General features: G+C 38.0%; 1 protein-coding gene across 1 annotated transcript; it reads left to right on the top strand.

Moving 5' to 3' along the window:
• Positions 1-278: 278 nt before the first annotated feature.
• On the top strand, positions 279-3,092 carry tnni1d (troponin I, skeletal, slow d). Its single transcript, XM_079263259.1, has 8 exons — positions 279-356; positions 954-985; positions 1,096-1,137; positions 1,593-1,634; positions 1,991-2,122; positions 2,212-2,301; positions 2,465-2,647; positions 2,735-3,092. The coding sequence occupies exons 3-8, from the start codon at positions 1,117-1,119 to the stop codon at positions 2,834-2,836; spliced, it is 570 nt and encodes a 189-aa protein (XP_079119385.1). The 5' UTR covers positions 279-356; positions 954-985; positions 1,096-1,116; the 3' UTR covers positions 2,837-3,092.
• Positions 3,093-15,998: the final 12,906 nt, after the last annotated feature.

Below are 15,998 nucleotides of genomic sequence, written 5' to 3'. Positions count from 1 at the left end.
ATGCTAACTAAGATTTTGTAAGATCTCAAAATTAAACTCAATAGGAAGATGGTGCAAATATTCAAATCTGTTAGACACATTTGAGTTTCTATTAATTCAAAGAAGAAGATGCGATTCATGTTCCAAACAGACCATATCTAGACAACACCATTTATCCTCATGATGTATTATTACACTTCCCTGGTGTTGTCACACTGTCAGGGGAGGTGATATTTCATGCCTGGTCTGATGCCAGCACATTCTTGGGACCAGACGTTATATTTGCTGTCCACTTGCTACCGACCTCACATAAAAGCAGCCCATTGTCTGCGGCAGCTGCTGTCTGTCTCCACAACTCTGCAGATTTACATTCACAGGTAAAATTGTTTTGGGATGAGTTTAACACATTTGAGGCGTTCTGCTAATTGTCTAACTTTTTAACTAAAGCAACTAAAGACAAAAAGTTGCCACTTTTTTTTTTTTTTAACCTGATTTGAGTGATTAATGGATTTTATCTGTGTACTACTACTTTTTAGATCAATTCCTCAAAACTAACTGCTACAACAATCACAACATATTCTCCGGGGTTGGCTGCGGTTAAAACAATATATTAATCTATATATACATTTTTAGTGTTTGCAAATCATTTGAAGTAAGTGAGAAAATGTGATTTACCATCTCCGCTTGTGTAATGTCTGAAATGTGAGTTCAAATCGTGAATGTAATCCTTTACATGATCAAACGTGTGAACAAGCTTTTAGTTGTCATTAGAGACACTCCACAAAAACTGTGAAGATGCTGAATATACTGCAGGAAACTGCTCTTGTCATGTCCTTGCTTTAATCCTCCTATCAAAGGATGTTAACAGCGGCGTGCAATGCAGCGCTTCAGTGGGTCAGATTACACTGTGGATTGATGGAGTGATCCAAAGTCCTTTAAAATTTCATTAATACACACTCTTCTGTTTTTCCTAGGAGTTTGATTTTGTGATTACAGCTGCAGACAGGTAAAAGAGAAAATAAAAATCCTGTTATCTTCTCATTTGTACAATTGTTCCCGCGTAAACCTAACTGTGTTTGTTTTTAACATCAGTCTCATTTGTGTCTTGTGTTGCAGGGGCACCACAGATCCAGAGCGATGAATCCCAAAGGGGATAAAGTGAGCCAGCTATGTTCCACTGTGTTAATCCCCCCTGCATAGAGAGGGGACACACCGTCCTTACAGACATGGCAAAGATGTGGCAGTAGTTATCGGTCAGAATTGTTATCAGCATCCCTGAGAGCTTTCCACTTGACTTCATACTAATAATAAAGCTTTATCTTTTCACATGCGGGTGCAGAAAGTGGCGTTGAGTTTGACTCTTACAGATCATCCCATACCATTTTACTGTACATGGAAAAGCCACACATTGTCATGTAATAGTTATTTATAGGGCTTAACTTCTAGCTGGAGGAACAACATTAATATATTTGTCGTGTATTGTAGTTGTTTTCTTCAGTCTGAGCCCATGTGTAGCATAAAACCAAAATGATCCCCATGGCCATTTGATCTTAGATTTCTTTCTAAAACGATTGAGTTGTGAAATTATGTTGATAAGTTTCCTATTCTTGCAGCCGAAATCGAAGATTTCAGCTTCTCGAAAGCTCTCCCTCAAAGTGAGTTGGCATTATATGCATGTTTTTTGCCTAACATAGTAACCCTAACCCTTCCAAGTAAGCTCAAATGTAGCCAATTTACACTGTCACCTTCTAAAAGTTTTGATTTTATCCCATTTGTCTCTTTAACACATGCAACGACTTCTCAGCTTATTACTTTATGCCATATGAAGTTTATAACTGTTCCAATAACTTGTATAAACAATATGCTGTGATCTTCTAGTGCAAAATACACTGTACATGTGGAAATTTTGAAATCCTACACATTGATTTAGAAAAGAGCAAACATGTCAGATGAGGTACTTTCAATGACCCCACCCAGATGCATTTGATTGACATCTGTTGCATCCAATCAGATGCTGCTCCTCACAAGAGCCTGTGAGGATTTAGAGAGGGAGAAGCAGGAGCGGGAAGAGGAGAAAGTGCGTTATTTAGGGGAGAAGTTGCCCCCTTTGCAGCTGTCTGGATTGTCACTGGGCGAGCTACAAGTAAGGCCCGGAGAAGAGCTGCCTTTTTAACAGAAAGCATTTGACCTATTTTTTCATGTATATTCTAAAAAAAAACAACTTTTTTTCAGAATCTTTGTAAACAACTTTATGAAAAAATTGATGTTGTGGACGAGGAGCGGTATGACTGTGAACACAAAGTGAGCAAACACAACAAAGATGTAAGTCCTTCTGCACTTTTCTGCCAGAGACAACCTCTGCAGCTTTGACAATCAAAATCTAATGTGTGCCTACTTTTCTGAAGCGATCCTTTTAAATTATTAAAAAGGCTTAAAATGTATTTAAAAAAAGCTGACTTCTCACATCTTTTGTGATGTGCTTTAGATCCACGAGCTAAAACTGAAAGTTCAGGACCTTGGAGGGAAATTCAAAAAGCCTGCCCTGAGGAAAGTGAGGGTATCAGCAGATGAGATGATGAGAGCTCTTCTGGGCTCCAAACACAAGGGCTCAATGGACCTCAGAGCTAACCTCAAGTCTGTGAAGAAGGAGGATGTCAAACAAGATAAGGTACCAGAACCTACAGAAGTATCTATTATCAGTCAGTCTGTGATGTTTCCCAGAGGCCAGGCGACTGTAACCCCCATGTTTCCTCAGGTGCTCACCACTGAAGTGGGCGACTGGCGTAAGAATGTTGAAGCCATGTCAGGCATGGAGGGCCGCAAGAAGATGTTTGATACAGGCGGCGGAGCACAGTGATCAGTGACGATCACCTAAAAGCAGGAAAAAGGAAACCGTTTCAGCATGAATGTGGAATGCTAATGCAGAAGCTAGCTGGCAGCTGCTTACAGACTACGTTTTCAGCGCAATCTCTAAAAATACATTAAATGTAGGATGAATACAGACCTGCTGTATTATTTTTTTTAAAATAAAAAAAAGTACATATTTTGTTTTTTTATGTCACCTCGAGGGAAGGAAAATGGATGCAAATAAAGAAATATTGCTCCTTCCAGTCCTTAAAGTTCCATTTTGAGTACTTGACTTTATCATGTTTCACTTTATTGACACCATTTGGTTTATGTGCGGCATGTACAAAGGATGGCTCGGCTGATGATGGATTAAAAGAGATGAAAACTCCAGGGAGGGAGCAACAGGTGGTTCTCTGCAGGGATTCCACCTCATACTGCTGGAATAAATCCTGGAGCCGTGTTACAAGTGAAAGCCCATATTTAACGCATGTGGATTTCCAAGGCTCAGAGTTGGAAGCATTACTGTTTGCAATGGAGATAAAGCTTTAGGAATAAAATATAATGGCAATTTCTCTTTGAGTTGAACTTCAAATTATGTTAAAGTAAAAACAAAAGCAAGAGACAAGACTTGTCAGGCTGTTTTTCCATTTTTTTATTTGAAAATTTCACAAATAAAAGCCAAAAAAGGCCAAACTTGAGCTGGACGACACCAAAACCACAAACACAGCTGCCCTGCACGTTGCATGCATTCCTGTGCTTCCTCTGTGTGTTTGTCACTGGGTGGAGCGGCTTCTGACGCCTAGCCACTGTCATTTAAAGTATGACAGTAGCACCAACAATAGCTTCAAGTTCTCTGTAAAGTGAACCCCTGACTGTGTATTGCATGCTTTTATGGGTAAGTTATGGAAAAATCTGTCTGTGTTTAAACAGCTGAGGCTTGTCTCTCTATCAGGATAACAAGTCTGAATGGAAGATAGATGAAGGAAAAGTTGTCTGCATTTCTAGGCTTACAATCAATCAGCAGCTGCAGAGTGAATGAGTGTGTCATGCCCAGATTTGCATCCACGCGTGAAAGACTGCTGCATAACCTCTTGTGCCCTTGGAGTCAGTCTTTTGCAAGCTGATAATGAAAAGCAATCCAAGTTTTGATGTGCATTCTGTATCTAAAGATAAACACAAATGGGAGCTCATTCACGCAGAGCAAATGTTCTAGATATGACACACAGAGCACTTTCATGTCAACGCCCCGTGATGGAGGCTGTTCAGCACAGAGGTCATGACACCAGAGCCTTCAGGCAAACTGGCTGAGATGACAACCGCAAAGCTGTGGCTTGACGCGACGCCAATGTGGTTGCGGTGCACTGCAGCGTATGTACCACATGGTGGAAGCACACAGATGCAATAGAAAAAGCATTAAGAGACATCTTCAGCTTCAAGCAAGTTATTCTTGTTCATATGCACAACAATAAGAGACTAAATCTTTACTTGGTTACATTTTAGAGGAAAAATACTGAACTTGCAGCTTGTTTAAATGACTTAATCTATGATTTTGGGCAACATCAAGCTGCTGGTTGGAGGAAAAAAAAACATAATTGTATTGATGCAAGTTGCTGAAAATAATCAGAAACTGCAGCCTGAAATATAAATGTGGTTAACAAAAACAAAACAATGCTGTTTTAGTTTAAAGACATTAAGAATTTACTAACTACATATACAACAATGTAGGAGTTATACTTGTTATTTCACTTAAAAGAGTACTTTCTTACTTCTTTAGATACAGATATTGACAACAAAGAGAAGATATGTTGCTCCAGCAGCTCCTGCGGTTTGGTTGATTTATCTCATCTGTAATTCTGGGCTCCACAAATGCCTTAAGTAAAGTTAAATTAACATTCTTACTCAGTTCCCTTTTGTTTTATGACTATCAGGAAAACAGAAACCATATTTCCACAAGTTGTAAGATGGAAGTAGCGGCGTCTGACGGTAAATAATTACTGCTGTGGCTCGACGCAGTGCCAGTTCATCTCACTCATTGAATTACCTCAAAGCAGAAGAAGAATGAAATTTAGTCTGCAAAGAAAATGCTGAAGCAGATTACAGAGTTTGCAGTGTGCATGTGTGCGGCCAGATGAGGAAGTGTGATTGATGCCATTAATCTTCAACATGCTGCATTGAGTGGCGTATTTATTGCCAGAGGGACCAGCAACAGAAGCTGGTCTGGTGTTTACAGAGACGTTCCAACAACTGGGGGAACCAGAATTGGATCTTAATAATATGCACATGCGAGCTTGTCCTGGAAAATGTTTTTTTTTTTTTTTTGTAACAATTTGCTCATGGTAGTTATGAAAGTTATAGGGTTTTCAGAGCATATGGGATCTGCATGGTAAACAAATATTTTCCCAGTTCAAGTTCAGTTGCGTCAAAGACGATTTGGCTCCTTGCATTGTTAATTGTGGCTGAATGATTTCAACTTTATTGAACTTTATTCATTTACTTTAAAGTGACAGCTAACAATAAAGATCACAAGTTTAAAGACATAGCCCGCTCACAACATATGTAACAAGTGTAACTCATATGCTCTTTTAAAGACTGACTGGTCCGCTGGATTCTTCATGTGACAGTTCTAAAACAATTGATTTTTAGCAGTTTTAGAGGAAATTTACATTTTGATATTCTTGGGCAAGTGACCATATTTGGTTCCTTCATTGGATATTTTCTGTGCGCTAGTCCATGAAATCATAAAACCACGCTGAGTTCTCCACACCAGCCATCAAGCATCAAAATGACATCTCAGCTACTTCATTGAGATCAGCCTTTAGCATTAAGCCTTTCATGCATGAATTAATAAAATAAACAATGCAACATTTTTTTTAAAAACATACAGTATTTTACCTCTACAGAAATATGCAGTTATACTTTTTTTCCGGTATATTTGTGATATTTTGAATATATCATGATTTATGACTCATTTAAATTTATTCTATAAAATATTTATAAAATATATATTATTATCTAACTCGTCAATAAAAATAGCTGTATCATATTCTTTTCTGATTAATTGCAAAGGCAAACTTGTGTAATAACATTATGTTATTTATTCTCCAGTGAGTGGAAACATATTGGAAGACTCACTAACATCCACTAAGTGGTTTATTTACAACAATATCTTCCTCATTCATGAATATACAAGACAAAAGCTTGTAAATAGGTGTCCACTATATGGCCACTATGCATGAAAAGGTTAAATAAAAAACAAAAGAAAACAAACAAACAAAAATTCTGACCCCCAACTACTGTGTATTTTAGAAGATAAGTATTTAGGTATTTGGGATTAAACACAGAAGGACAAAAAAAAAAAAAAAACAACAACAACATTTACACTCACTCCTTGGGACAATTTAGAGTAACCTATTAACCCAACAAGCATCATGTGGTGTCATGACCCCACCCAGTTCAGTTTCCTCCTGTTGTCATGTGTTTTGACAATGGGAAGAAACTGTAGTACCCAGAATAAACCCATACATACACAGAGGAACATGCAAACTCCAGACAGAAAGGCCACTGGTCAAACCTCCCTCCAGCCGTGAACCACCAACTTTCTTGCTGTGAGGCCACAGTGTTAACCACGATGTCACAATGTGGCACTTATAATAACCTCCAATATTATAAAAACACTTTTCTATTGTTGTAAATGTACATATCCAAGTTTTTTAATGAATGCCTGATAAATGGTTAATAAAATTATTCATATTAATGCTTATGTTATGTCATATGTTTATGAAAGCTCTGCAGATCCAGACTGACTCCAGCTGAAGGTTAGTTTAGTCTATAGTCTGACTCCAGCTGCAGTCTTAGTCTTATTTAGGTGAAAGTTTGTTTAGTCTACTTCAGACTGATTTCATGCTTGCACTGTCTGCATGCTCGGACTTGCAGGGATTGGCTGAGAGCGATGTGGGCTGAGACCTTGAGTTGAGTAAAAACGCTCCTGTAGGAGGAATGGATGAAACAGCTTCAGCAAACTCTGCTGAATTTATGTGTTTTTCTGATGGTGGTGTAATATATCCGATAAAAGAGCTTTATAGATTTATTTCTCACTGATGCTTTTATGAGGAATTTCCAAAAGAGTTTCTTTTGTTTTTTTTTGCCAGATTTTGCCTGATTAATTGCTTGCAAGCAATTTACATTTCTCAGGTACAATGGGTAATCAGTCTCTCCTTCCTGGTGTGCTCCGTGACTCGACTTGACAAAACAGATTGTTGATGGAGCTGCTGCACTGTAAAGAACCTTTCATTTTCCTTTGTACCTATTGGCAAATAATGAACCCTGCAGAATTAAGATTCCGTAAAGCTGTACAGTGTTAAAGATATCAGTAAATCAGTAAGAACAACAACAAAAAGAAAAGCTTAAAAACAGAATAAATAATAACATGTTTTGCTATTATTGTCATCATAATGAACATTTTAGAAGATTACCAACAGTAATTTACTTTGACATTTCCCTATTCATTTTTTGTGATCTGTGGGCTTCAGTTGCTCTTAAACACAGTGTGAAATCATGGTTTGCTGCCATGATGTGACAAATAAGCAGCTGGAGTGGAATTATGTTTGCTTTATAAATGATGGTCTATATTTAAGGGGTAATGACGCATAAAAAGAGGTTTAAGATGGCATTGGAAAGGTGGATTTCAGGATTTAAATAGACAAGAAAACTGATTTTAACCTCTCCAAAACATATTTACAAAATTTTTAATAAATTTTTTTAATTATTTTTTTTAATCAATATATATCAATCAACTCTTCATTTCCAATATAGGAAAAATAGCTGAAGAGTTTAATATATAATATGTGCATGTTGTGTACAAATATTATTATAATATTATTAAAAAGGTAAAAACCGATATCGATTAATTCTGATATTGTATTGTAAAGGGGCAGTTAAAGATATATACATCTTTGTGGTTTCAAGCTCTTTTATCAGCGTGCCAGGGATTTAATGTTGATGTTGGCAATAACATCGATATGCCATTAATACTGAATTTTAAAAAAATGTTGATTGGATTTTGCTGAGGGGAGAATCTTTTAAACAGCCTCATTGAAATGTCTGAAAACAATATAATACGGGCATGCAATTTGATCAATCTGTAAGTTTGACGGTTTGTTTTTTTCTCCTTTAAAAGAAAAACTACAAAGTTCCCACAGAGTTAGACTCATTCTAGCTGTGGGTTGTGTGACATATTTAAATATCAACATGAACTGTCTAATCACATGCTGGTTAGTTATAATAGGATCTGCCACATGCAGGAAATGTTTGCTGTTGGCTAAACAGACTTAATAAAGTTTTAAACATCAGCTAAATCCACAATCCAAACTTAAAGTTGCATTTCTGGTCAAACAACAAATGCAAATCCAATATTTCTTTTTCATGTCCTGCGCCCCATGATGGGGCGTCTTTTTGTGTTCTCAACCACAACCTGAAGCATGAATTTAACATAAGAAATGGATGTAATTTGCAGCTGTGCTGAAGTCTAAAATAATATTTTCACTTTTGCCATCGTGTTTTAGTTTGTTTATTTTTCAGCCACAATAGTTCAACAAGAGAGTTGAACTGTAAAGGGGCAGTTAAAGATATATACATCTTTGTGGTTTCACATCTACTGTATGTATGTAAATCAGTAGGATAAATAGGCACATAAAGCTATACTTCTTATAAATATGAACTTATGTCAGTATATGTACATGTGTATGGGTATGCACTACTGCATATATACATTTAGGCGTATGTTATGGGTACATGCATGTGTGTAAGTACATGTAATAAAAATATATATGCAAATGCAAGTATTTAAGAGAGTATAAATATATAGTTAGGTGAATGACCACCAATAGAGGTATATATGTCATTGCTTTGTCTCTGTGAGGGTATCTGAGTATGTGTATGTGTATGTGTGTAAATATGCAGATGTGTACATGACTAATATGTGTAAATATCCACATTCATTATTTTGTGTATTTAGTTATTTGTTTTTCTTAAAAAAAGAAAAGAAAACTGACAATTAAGGGATCGTTTTAACAACTGCAAGGAAGAAAAGATAATTGCAAAGGGGGGCAGGAATGAATAAGCATTGCTTCATTATGCTCATTTTCTAACTCTATAATAACTGTTTTTTTTTTTTTTTTCTTTAAACCTGTCGATATAATTGTGTTATTTTGTCGGAAATAAAGACATATCTATCTATCTATCTCTCCATCTGGTAGTGTTATTATAAAAGAACATCATTTACAAATGGACACTTGTACAATGATCAAGAGTAAGTGTGTCTAATGACATAAAACCAGCTCTGAGAGCAGCTGATGCTCACTGGGAATCTTACTGAAGCTTTTTAAATAGCATCACATCAAATCTGTCTGATTCTGCTGTAGATAATTGCAGGAAATAAAATGTATTTGATTCCAGGAAGAATTATTGGTTCATCACAATGGTGAAACATCCATCCATCCATGGAAAGTAACAACTGTTTGATGCTTTAAACAAGGTATCTTCAGAGCACCCTCTACAGGACATCTTGAGTAACACACTTATAAACCTTTTTCCAAGTCCTTAAAACATGTGAGGATTGGTTAGGGAACCTCCCAAGGACCCTCCAGGATTGCTGTAAGGTTAAAAAACTACTCCAGTGATCTGTAATCAGGACTAAATAGCATTGTTGCATGTTTGCTAGGCCAGAGTGGAGTTGTTGTGACAAGCAGTCTTACTTGGACTTCCCAGCACCTGTTTTAGTTACAGATGCCGTATTAATTAAGTAATTCTATCCCTAGACCCACAGTTGAGGTCAGCAACACTCCACTCACATCATAAACAAAGTTGGTGGAGTACAACTGTATCAAGACCAAACTCTTGAAGGCGTATAGTAACTAAATTCATCCAACACCTGGGACTTTCCACTCTAACTGCCTGAATTGTGTCTTCTTAAAACTGTTGGTCCAAATCAGCTGCTTCTGAGGTCCAGGAAACTAGCAAAGTCCTGGAAGACTCCATTAGCAGCCAATGATGGACCCCTTAAATGACATGAAGTGTCCACCAAAGGGTAAAAAGTTGCCACTATAACTTTTACCAAGTAATTAATGGCATGCGTGTATAACCGCTTTATCAATGGCTGCCTGAACACAACAAATCAGGAGTCATTGTTTCTAGCTGCCCTCTAAATGCCATGTGAACTTCAAAGATGAAGATCTCCTCCACCCATTAGGACCCCATCCAGTTCAGCTCTTTTCTTGGGCAGAAAATCACTGGGCTGTTCAGTGTGGGACCATTAAGTCTGAAACACAAGAGGAAAAAAAGGTCAAACTTTTTTCAAAGTACTCTCTATATTTGTGTTTTCTAGCTGTCTCACAGCAGTTTTGTCACTTCCAGCTGGAAAATTTTGACACTACCAAACCCCCGGTGTTCATTCTTCTAGCTTAGTAAATGGTAAATATGGGAAGCGGATGCTGAAGTTCTGCTCAGATGCAACATGAAGTATTCATAAACGTATTAATGGAATTTTTGAACTGCTCACTATCGCTTGTGTTCGCATTGTTTGCAAAGAAAATGCATGTATTCAATGAAAGAGGAGTATGATCTACCTGCTGACTATTTATCATTGTCTTAGTCAAAACCATCCAAACCATTCATATCTATTGATAAATGAGTCATTGTGTCTCCAGCCCTGCATCATCACCTCTAACTGCTTAAAGTTAATTTACAACAGATGCCTTACTGTCTTTTTCTTTATTGATCTCCCCTGAGCCCTTAGAGAGAGGAAGGTAGATCCGATGGCACCAAAGCGTGCCAGGGATCAAGAGGACTGATCTTGCTAAAGCCAGGTTGCAGCTTTGTAAAAGGCATTAGTACAAAAAGTAGTACTAATTAAGGTAGTATATAAAAAACTTTAAATATTCAACTTGAGAAGAAAACATCTTTCCTTAACTTTGCCTTATTCAAGGATATTGTAATTGTATTTTAATAAAGACTGAGTCTGAATTAACATAAAGCTCAGAAATAATACTAATTTCCGGGGACAGGAACGGTTCTAGTAGACTCTAAACTATCAACAAGACACACAAAGATGAAAGTTTGGCTGATCATGTGTTGCCTCAAGCGTGCTTGGGGCGACTGTGTGAACAGCCCGTCTCAAATTATTAATAGTGATGTCAGCACGGGGTGATGCTGCAGAAGTGTACCTGGGAAGAAGGGGTTTGTTCACACTTGCAGCTTCTCGCTGCTTCTTGGCAGAAAAACCAAGAGTTCTGCGAGCTATTGTTCCAAACTTCAGAAGTTCTTTCTGCTTTTTAAAATAAGCTGCTCAACACTTCAGAAACCGTAGACTAAGAATAAAACTGCTGATTACACTGAATATATCAAATACTATGGATGAAAATAGAAAGAATAAAATAAAACAAGCCATGTCTCATTTGTATAGGTCCCTCTGTTATCCATCTCCTTCTGTTTTATCTTCATCTTCTCAAGACACAAAGAAAAATCAATGAAGAGTAATGGATTTTACCAGGACTTACTTCATCAGTGCACTGCATGGAAAGAGTTTGCAGAATTTTCTGCCTTCAATCTGAATCGCATCGCTGAACCTCTGGGGATGGGAGCTGCTTGATTGGTCCATCTGTCTGATTTAAACTAGTATTGAAATACTGGATAAATTGGCATGAAATTTTACAAACATTTGTGTTCCCAAAGGATAAATCCAAAGGACTCTGAATTGATTTTGATATAATTTGGCTCATGCAGAGCGGCTTACTCCACACACAACATACTCTCCATTGGGCTGCTGTTTCTCAGTTGTTCATAAAATCTAAATTTCTCTTGAAATGATGATGAGTTATGCTGACTTGGATTTTCTCTTGACTTTGCATGAACATTAAGTCTCAATGGCAAATAACTATAGGTTTGTATTGCATGTAATGATTAGGATTATTAATTATGTAATGACTACAGTTGTATGTTATAAACAAAACTGTCTAGAGACAAAACTGTAATTTATTATAATACACTATTTCAATTTTATTATAAGATTATATGAATTGAGATTTCTAAAGGAATAGATAACTTATCCAAAGTCTGTCCCCAGTGACACTCTCCAGCTCCTCCTGGGAAATCCTGAGGCATTCCCAGCACAGAAGAGACATATAATCCCTCCAAAACGTCTACGGTCTTCCCCAATGTCTCATTCTGGCAGGTTGCATTTGAAAAACCTCCAAATGGACATGGCCAGAAGGCATCAGATGCTCCTACCACCTCAGATGACTCCTTTAAAATGTGGAGGAGAAGCGGCTCACCTTGGAGCTCTTCCCAGAGCTTTGAGTAAAGCGATGGAGTAAGCATCTTGTTATTCTCAGAAGGTTGTTTGTTTAACCTCTTTTGTATCCACGATTTTATTCTTTCACTCACAATCCAAGTGTTATGTAAGAAGGTTGGAGCAAAGATGGACAAGTACTTCTAAAGCTTGGTGCTCAGCTCAGGTCCCTCTTCAGAATAATGGGTGACTGCAAAGCCCTTCTTACTGCTGATGCTGCATCAATGTGTCTGCTTGCTTCAACTTGCCATTCATTAGCTGTCTTTTTATAATTACCAAACATTATTACCTGAGTTTAGTTTTACATTAGTATATGTAATCCATTTTTAAAACTTTATTTATTTATATTATTTATGTATTTATATTTACTTGACTAATATATTTTCCAGAATAAACTGTTTTAGAATATGCAAATAATACCAGTTTTAGCCCAGTGCCACTCCCCTAATGCCACACAGCTGCAGTTTGTTGGGTATTGGAGGCTTTCTTATTTAAAATACTTTTGTAAAATCTTTAAATATTCCTTCATTCATTATCTAAACAGCTTAGTCCATTTAAAGGTTGCTGGTAAGCTGGGGCCTATCCCAGCAGTCATCAGGCGAGGGGCAGGTACACCCTGGACAGTTCACCAGTGGCCATCTTTAAATATACCAACTTCATACCAAAATAAAACAAATTAAATACTACTTTAAACAATTACTTTTCATTTCAACATTTAATGATATATAACAGCCATAACCACTCACTCATTTTAGGGCAACATATGTGTCAGATTATGACTCCAGCATGAGAGAACAAGCCTTTTATCAGCATTAAAATGAAACAGTCTCCCAAAAGAAATACAGACATACATACATATACATATATGTATCCCTACATATATATGTACATTATGTAGGTACTGAGTACAACAGACCATTTAAAACAAAGGAGGAGATTTTGGATTGTCGCAGAGACTCTTTCTTTCCTTAGCTGAAAGTTTCTATTTCTCCCATCTTACTTTGGGATCATACCAGCAGTGTTTCTCAGACGCTCCATCAAATACCACTGAATAATGAGGAAAGCCGAGATACAACAGCACTCTGGGGGTATAGGCCGACACTTATATCAAACCGCTTTGAAACTAAAACTTTTCCAAGGATGGGGCGAAACTTTAACATTGCCAAACTTTACTCCTTCACAAAAAACAGCCCTGCAGCTGCTCAATGAGAATTTAACTCTTTTTGTTATTTCAGCAACGATGCTTAAATATTATCTTGTTTTCTCCAATGACAAAATGTTTAATATCACAAACAATAATGTAGAGATTCTTTTAAGGTTGTTTGTGATATTAAACATTTTGTCATTGGAGAAAACAAGATAATATTTAAGCATCGTTGCTGAAATAACAAAAAGAGTTAAATTCTCATTGAGCAGCTGCAGGGCCTGGAGGTACAGACTGTGGTTTAGTCTTCGGATTCTGGCCTAGATGGACCTCCTCGCTGAGGGCAACGTCTTATATGCAGGGTGTGGTGGGGGGTGCAGGATGTTGTGCACTACTATCAGACAGCGGTGAGGATGAAAATGACCTACAAAAGGCTGGTCCCAACGATTCTCCTCGTGGTTTTCACCTCTCTCTGGGGCGCCTGTTGTTCAGCTTGAGTGCAGGGGAACCGCATTAAAATATTGTAGATTACCTTCCCGTGGAGTTCCTGTAGAATATCGGTTGTTTCCAGTTTCTGCAGGGGGTAGAACCACTTCTGGGCCTTCTCTGTAAATCAGTCAGTGTTAGATGAAGCTGCTGACCCTCTCATTGACATAAAGATGATGGTGGATAAACTTTCAGACCTACCAAAAGTCCTCTATCATCTTTTCTTCTTATTGCTGACTGTTCTCAGCCAGTACCAGTTGTTCCACCTCTGTAATGTAGTCTCACAGTCATCCATAATGATCCAAAGTACAGTTGCATCATCAGGAAACTTTTGATTTAATATAGTGGGAGCTACAGCAGTCATGTGTGAAAAGTGTATGTTGAGCAACAATCCCCTATCCTGGTCCTTGAGAGCCTGTATCCTGCAGGTTTTTTGAAGTTTCCCTGCAGCAACACACAGACTCAAATCAGTGGCTAATTAGCAGGGAAACTCTTAAAATGCTGCAGGAAACTGGCCCTCAAGGACCAGGATTGAGGATCCCTGGTGTAGCGTAATGAGCTAAGCACACATCCCTGGGGGTCCCTGGTGCTGATAGATGGCAAGCTTATTTTCATCCCATCTAACTCTGACACTCTGGGAACAGTTTGTTAGAAAGCCCAGAGTCTGAATGCATACTGATGTATTAAGCTCATGGAGTTTGTATTAAAAGCTGAAATTGGCAAACAGGAGTCTTGCAAATGTGTTTTTATGCTGCAGATGTTCCAACAGTTTGTTGGGCACAAATGCAATGGCATTCTTTGATGACTTGTGTGTGCACACATGGACGTGAGTTCCCACGCAGGAGTCACTGCAATTTACTAATTATGGCAAACATGGTAGAGAAACTGTTACCTTCTTATCTAAAAATGCAGTAAAACTTGATCATTCGTACTGCACTGCACCTTGTCCTTGTCATTTCAGATCAAGAAAGTGCCGCGGCCTCGAGCCTCAGACGTCACTGCAAGGTAACTGGTGTTAAAGGTGAGTTGTTCCTCTTTTGCAGGACTCATAAACAAGACCAGACCTTGCAGATGTCAGCTCAGCACCAAGTCCGGCTGCAAAATAACTCATATTTGGCTCCGTCCAGCCATGTGTTGTTGGCGGGCCCCGCAAGCCATTTGTCACTTCATGGCGCTTTTAAAGCAGCCAATATGGAAAAAAAAAAAAAAAAGAGACCTGCCCCCCCCCCTCTCCAATAAAGACATAATGTTGACAGAAATCCTAGAACTGTCCTGCAAAATTAAGCTCCAAGTTTCATCACATCATTTTCATACTGTACTGAGTGAACTGCTTCTGAATAAAAAAGATTATGGGGAAGAAGAAAAAGAAGAAACTGCTATCTGAAACAGTACATAAACACAAGAGATGCTAATCACATTTGCCAGGTGAGCAGGGACTTACCGAGCTTCTACTCATCTGAGAAAAGAGGCTCCATCCTCCTGATTAAACTGATAAAATAGAGGAACACATGAGTTCTTCATGCACAGAGAATGAAAACGTAGAGAACTTTAACCCAAAGAGCTGGAAACACGTTGGACCCGTTTTTACACGCAGGTGCTCATGTGTGGCTGGAAAAATGAACATAAATAAAAAAATCTTTTTCAGGCGACTGATCACAGAGCATGTGTCCTTTCTGATGCGCTGTTTTCAACTTGTGCTTTTGTGTCTTCAGGTTTGTCCTTGGCTGAGGTAATGCAGCTAAATTTGGTTTTAGATGTTGAGATCAAAAATTAATTTCAAATTACTACTGTCTGAACTCGGGGCCGCAAGTAGGACACCCAGTAAAGTCAATGAACAAACATAAATCCTAAAACATGCCAACAGATTGGAACAATATGGCAGCAATTCTCAGCCATGGTCCTCAGGACCCACTGTCCTGCATCTTTTAGACATGTTGCTACTCAACACACCTGATTCAGACTGATCAATCCTTATCGAGTCATTTGCAGCTTGTAAAATTCAGTCTGGTGCATTACAGTAGGGTTTCACTTTAAGGGTTTTCATCCTATTTAATCTCAGCATTAATGTGTTAAATCCCACCTTCAGAATGATCTGTCAAAGAACCTGACAGATTGTGTAATGAGGAATTAATGAGAAATGGGCAACAGGTGAGAAGTAATCAGCAAGAGAACCAGGTGAGATAAAAAGCAGGGTAAACC

Source organism: Telmatherina bonti (assembly GCF_933228915.1).
Source record: "Telmatherina bonti genome assembly, chromosome: 23".
Classification (NCBI taxonomy): Eukaryota; Metazoa; Chordata; class Actinopteri; order Atheriniformes; family Telmatherinidae; genus Telmatherina; species Telmatherina bonti.
Note: the sequence above shows the minus strand (reverse complement) of the source record. Positions and strands in the feature narration are given on the sequence as shown.

What these genes read in the sequence shown, in the direction of transcription:
- tnni1d (XM_079263259.1), top strand. Translation starts at nt 1,117, where the DNA reads ATGAATCCCAAAGGGGATAAA. An exon ending in TGTCACTGGGCGAGCTACAA is followed by an intron (nt 2,123 to 2,211) that starts GTAAGGCCCGGA and finishes ACTTTTTTTCAG; the next exon opens with AATCTTTGTAAACAACTTTA. An exon ending in TGAGCAAACACAACAAAGAT is followed by an intron (nt 2,302 to 2,464) that starts GTAAGTCCTTCT and finishes GATGTGCTTTAG; the next exon opens with ATCCACGAGCTAAAACTGAA.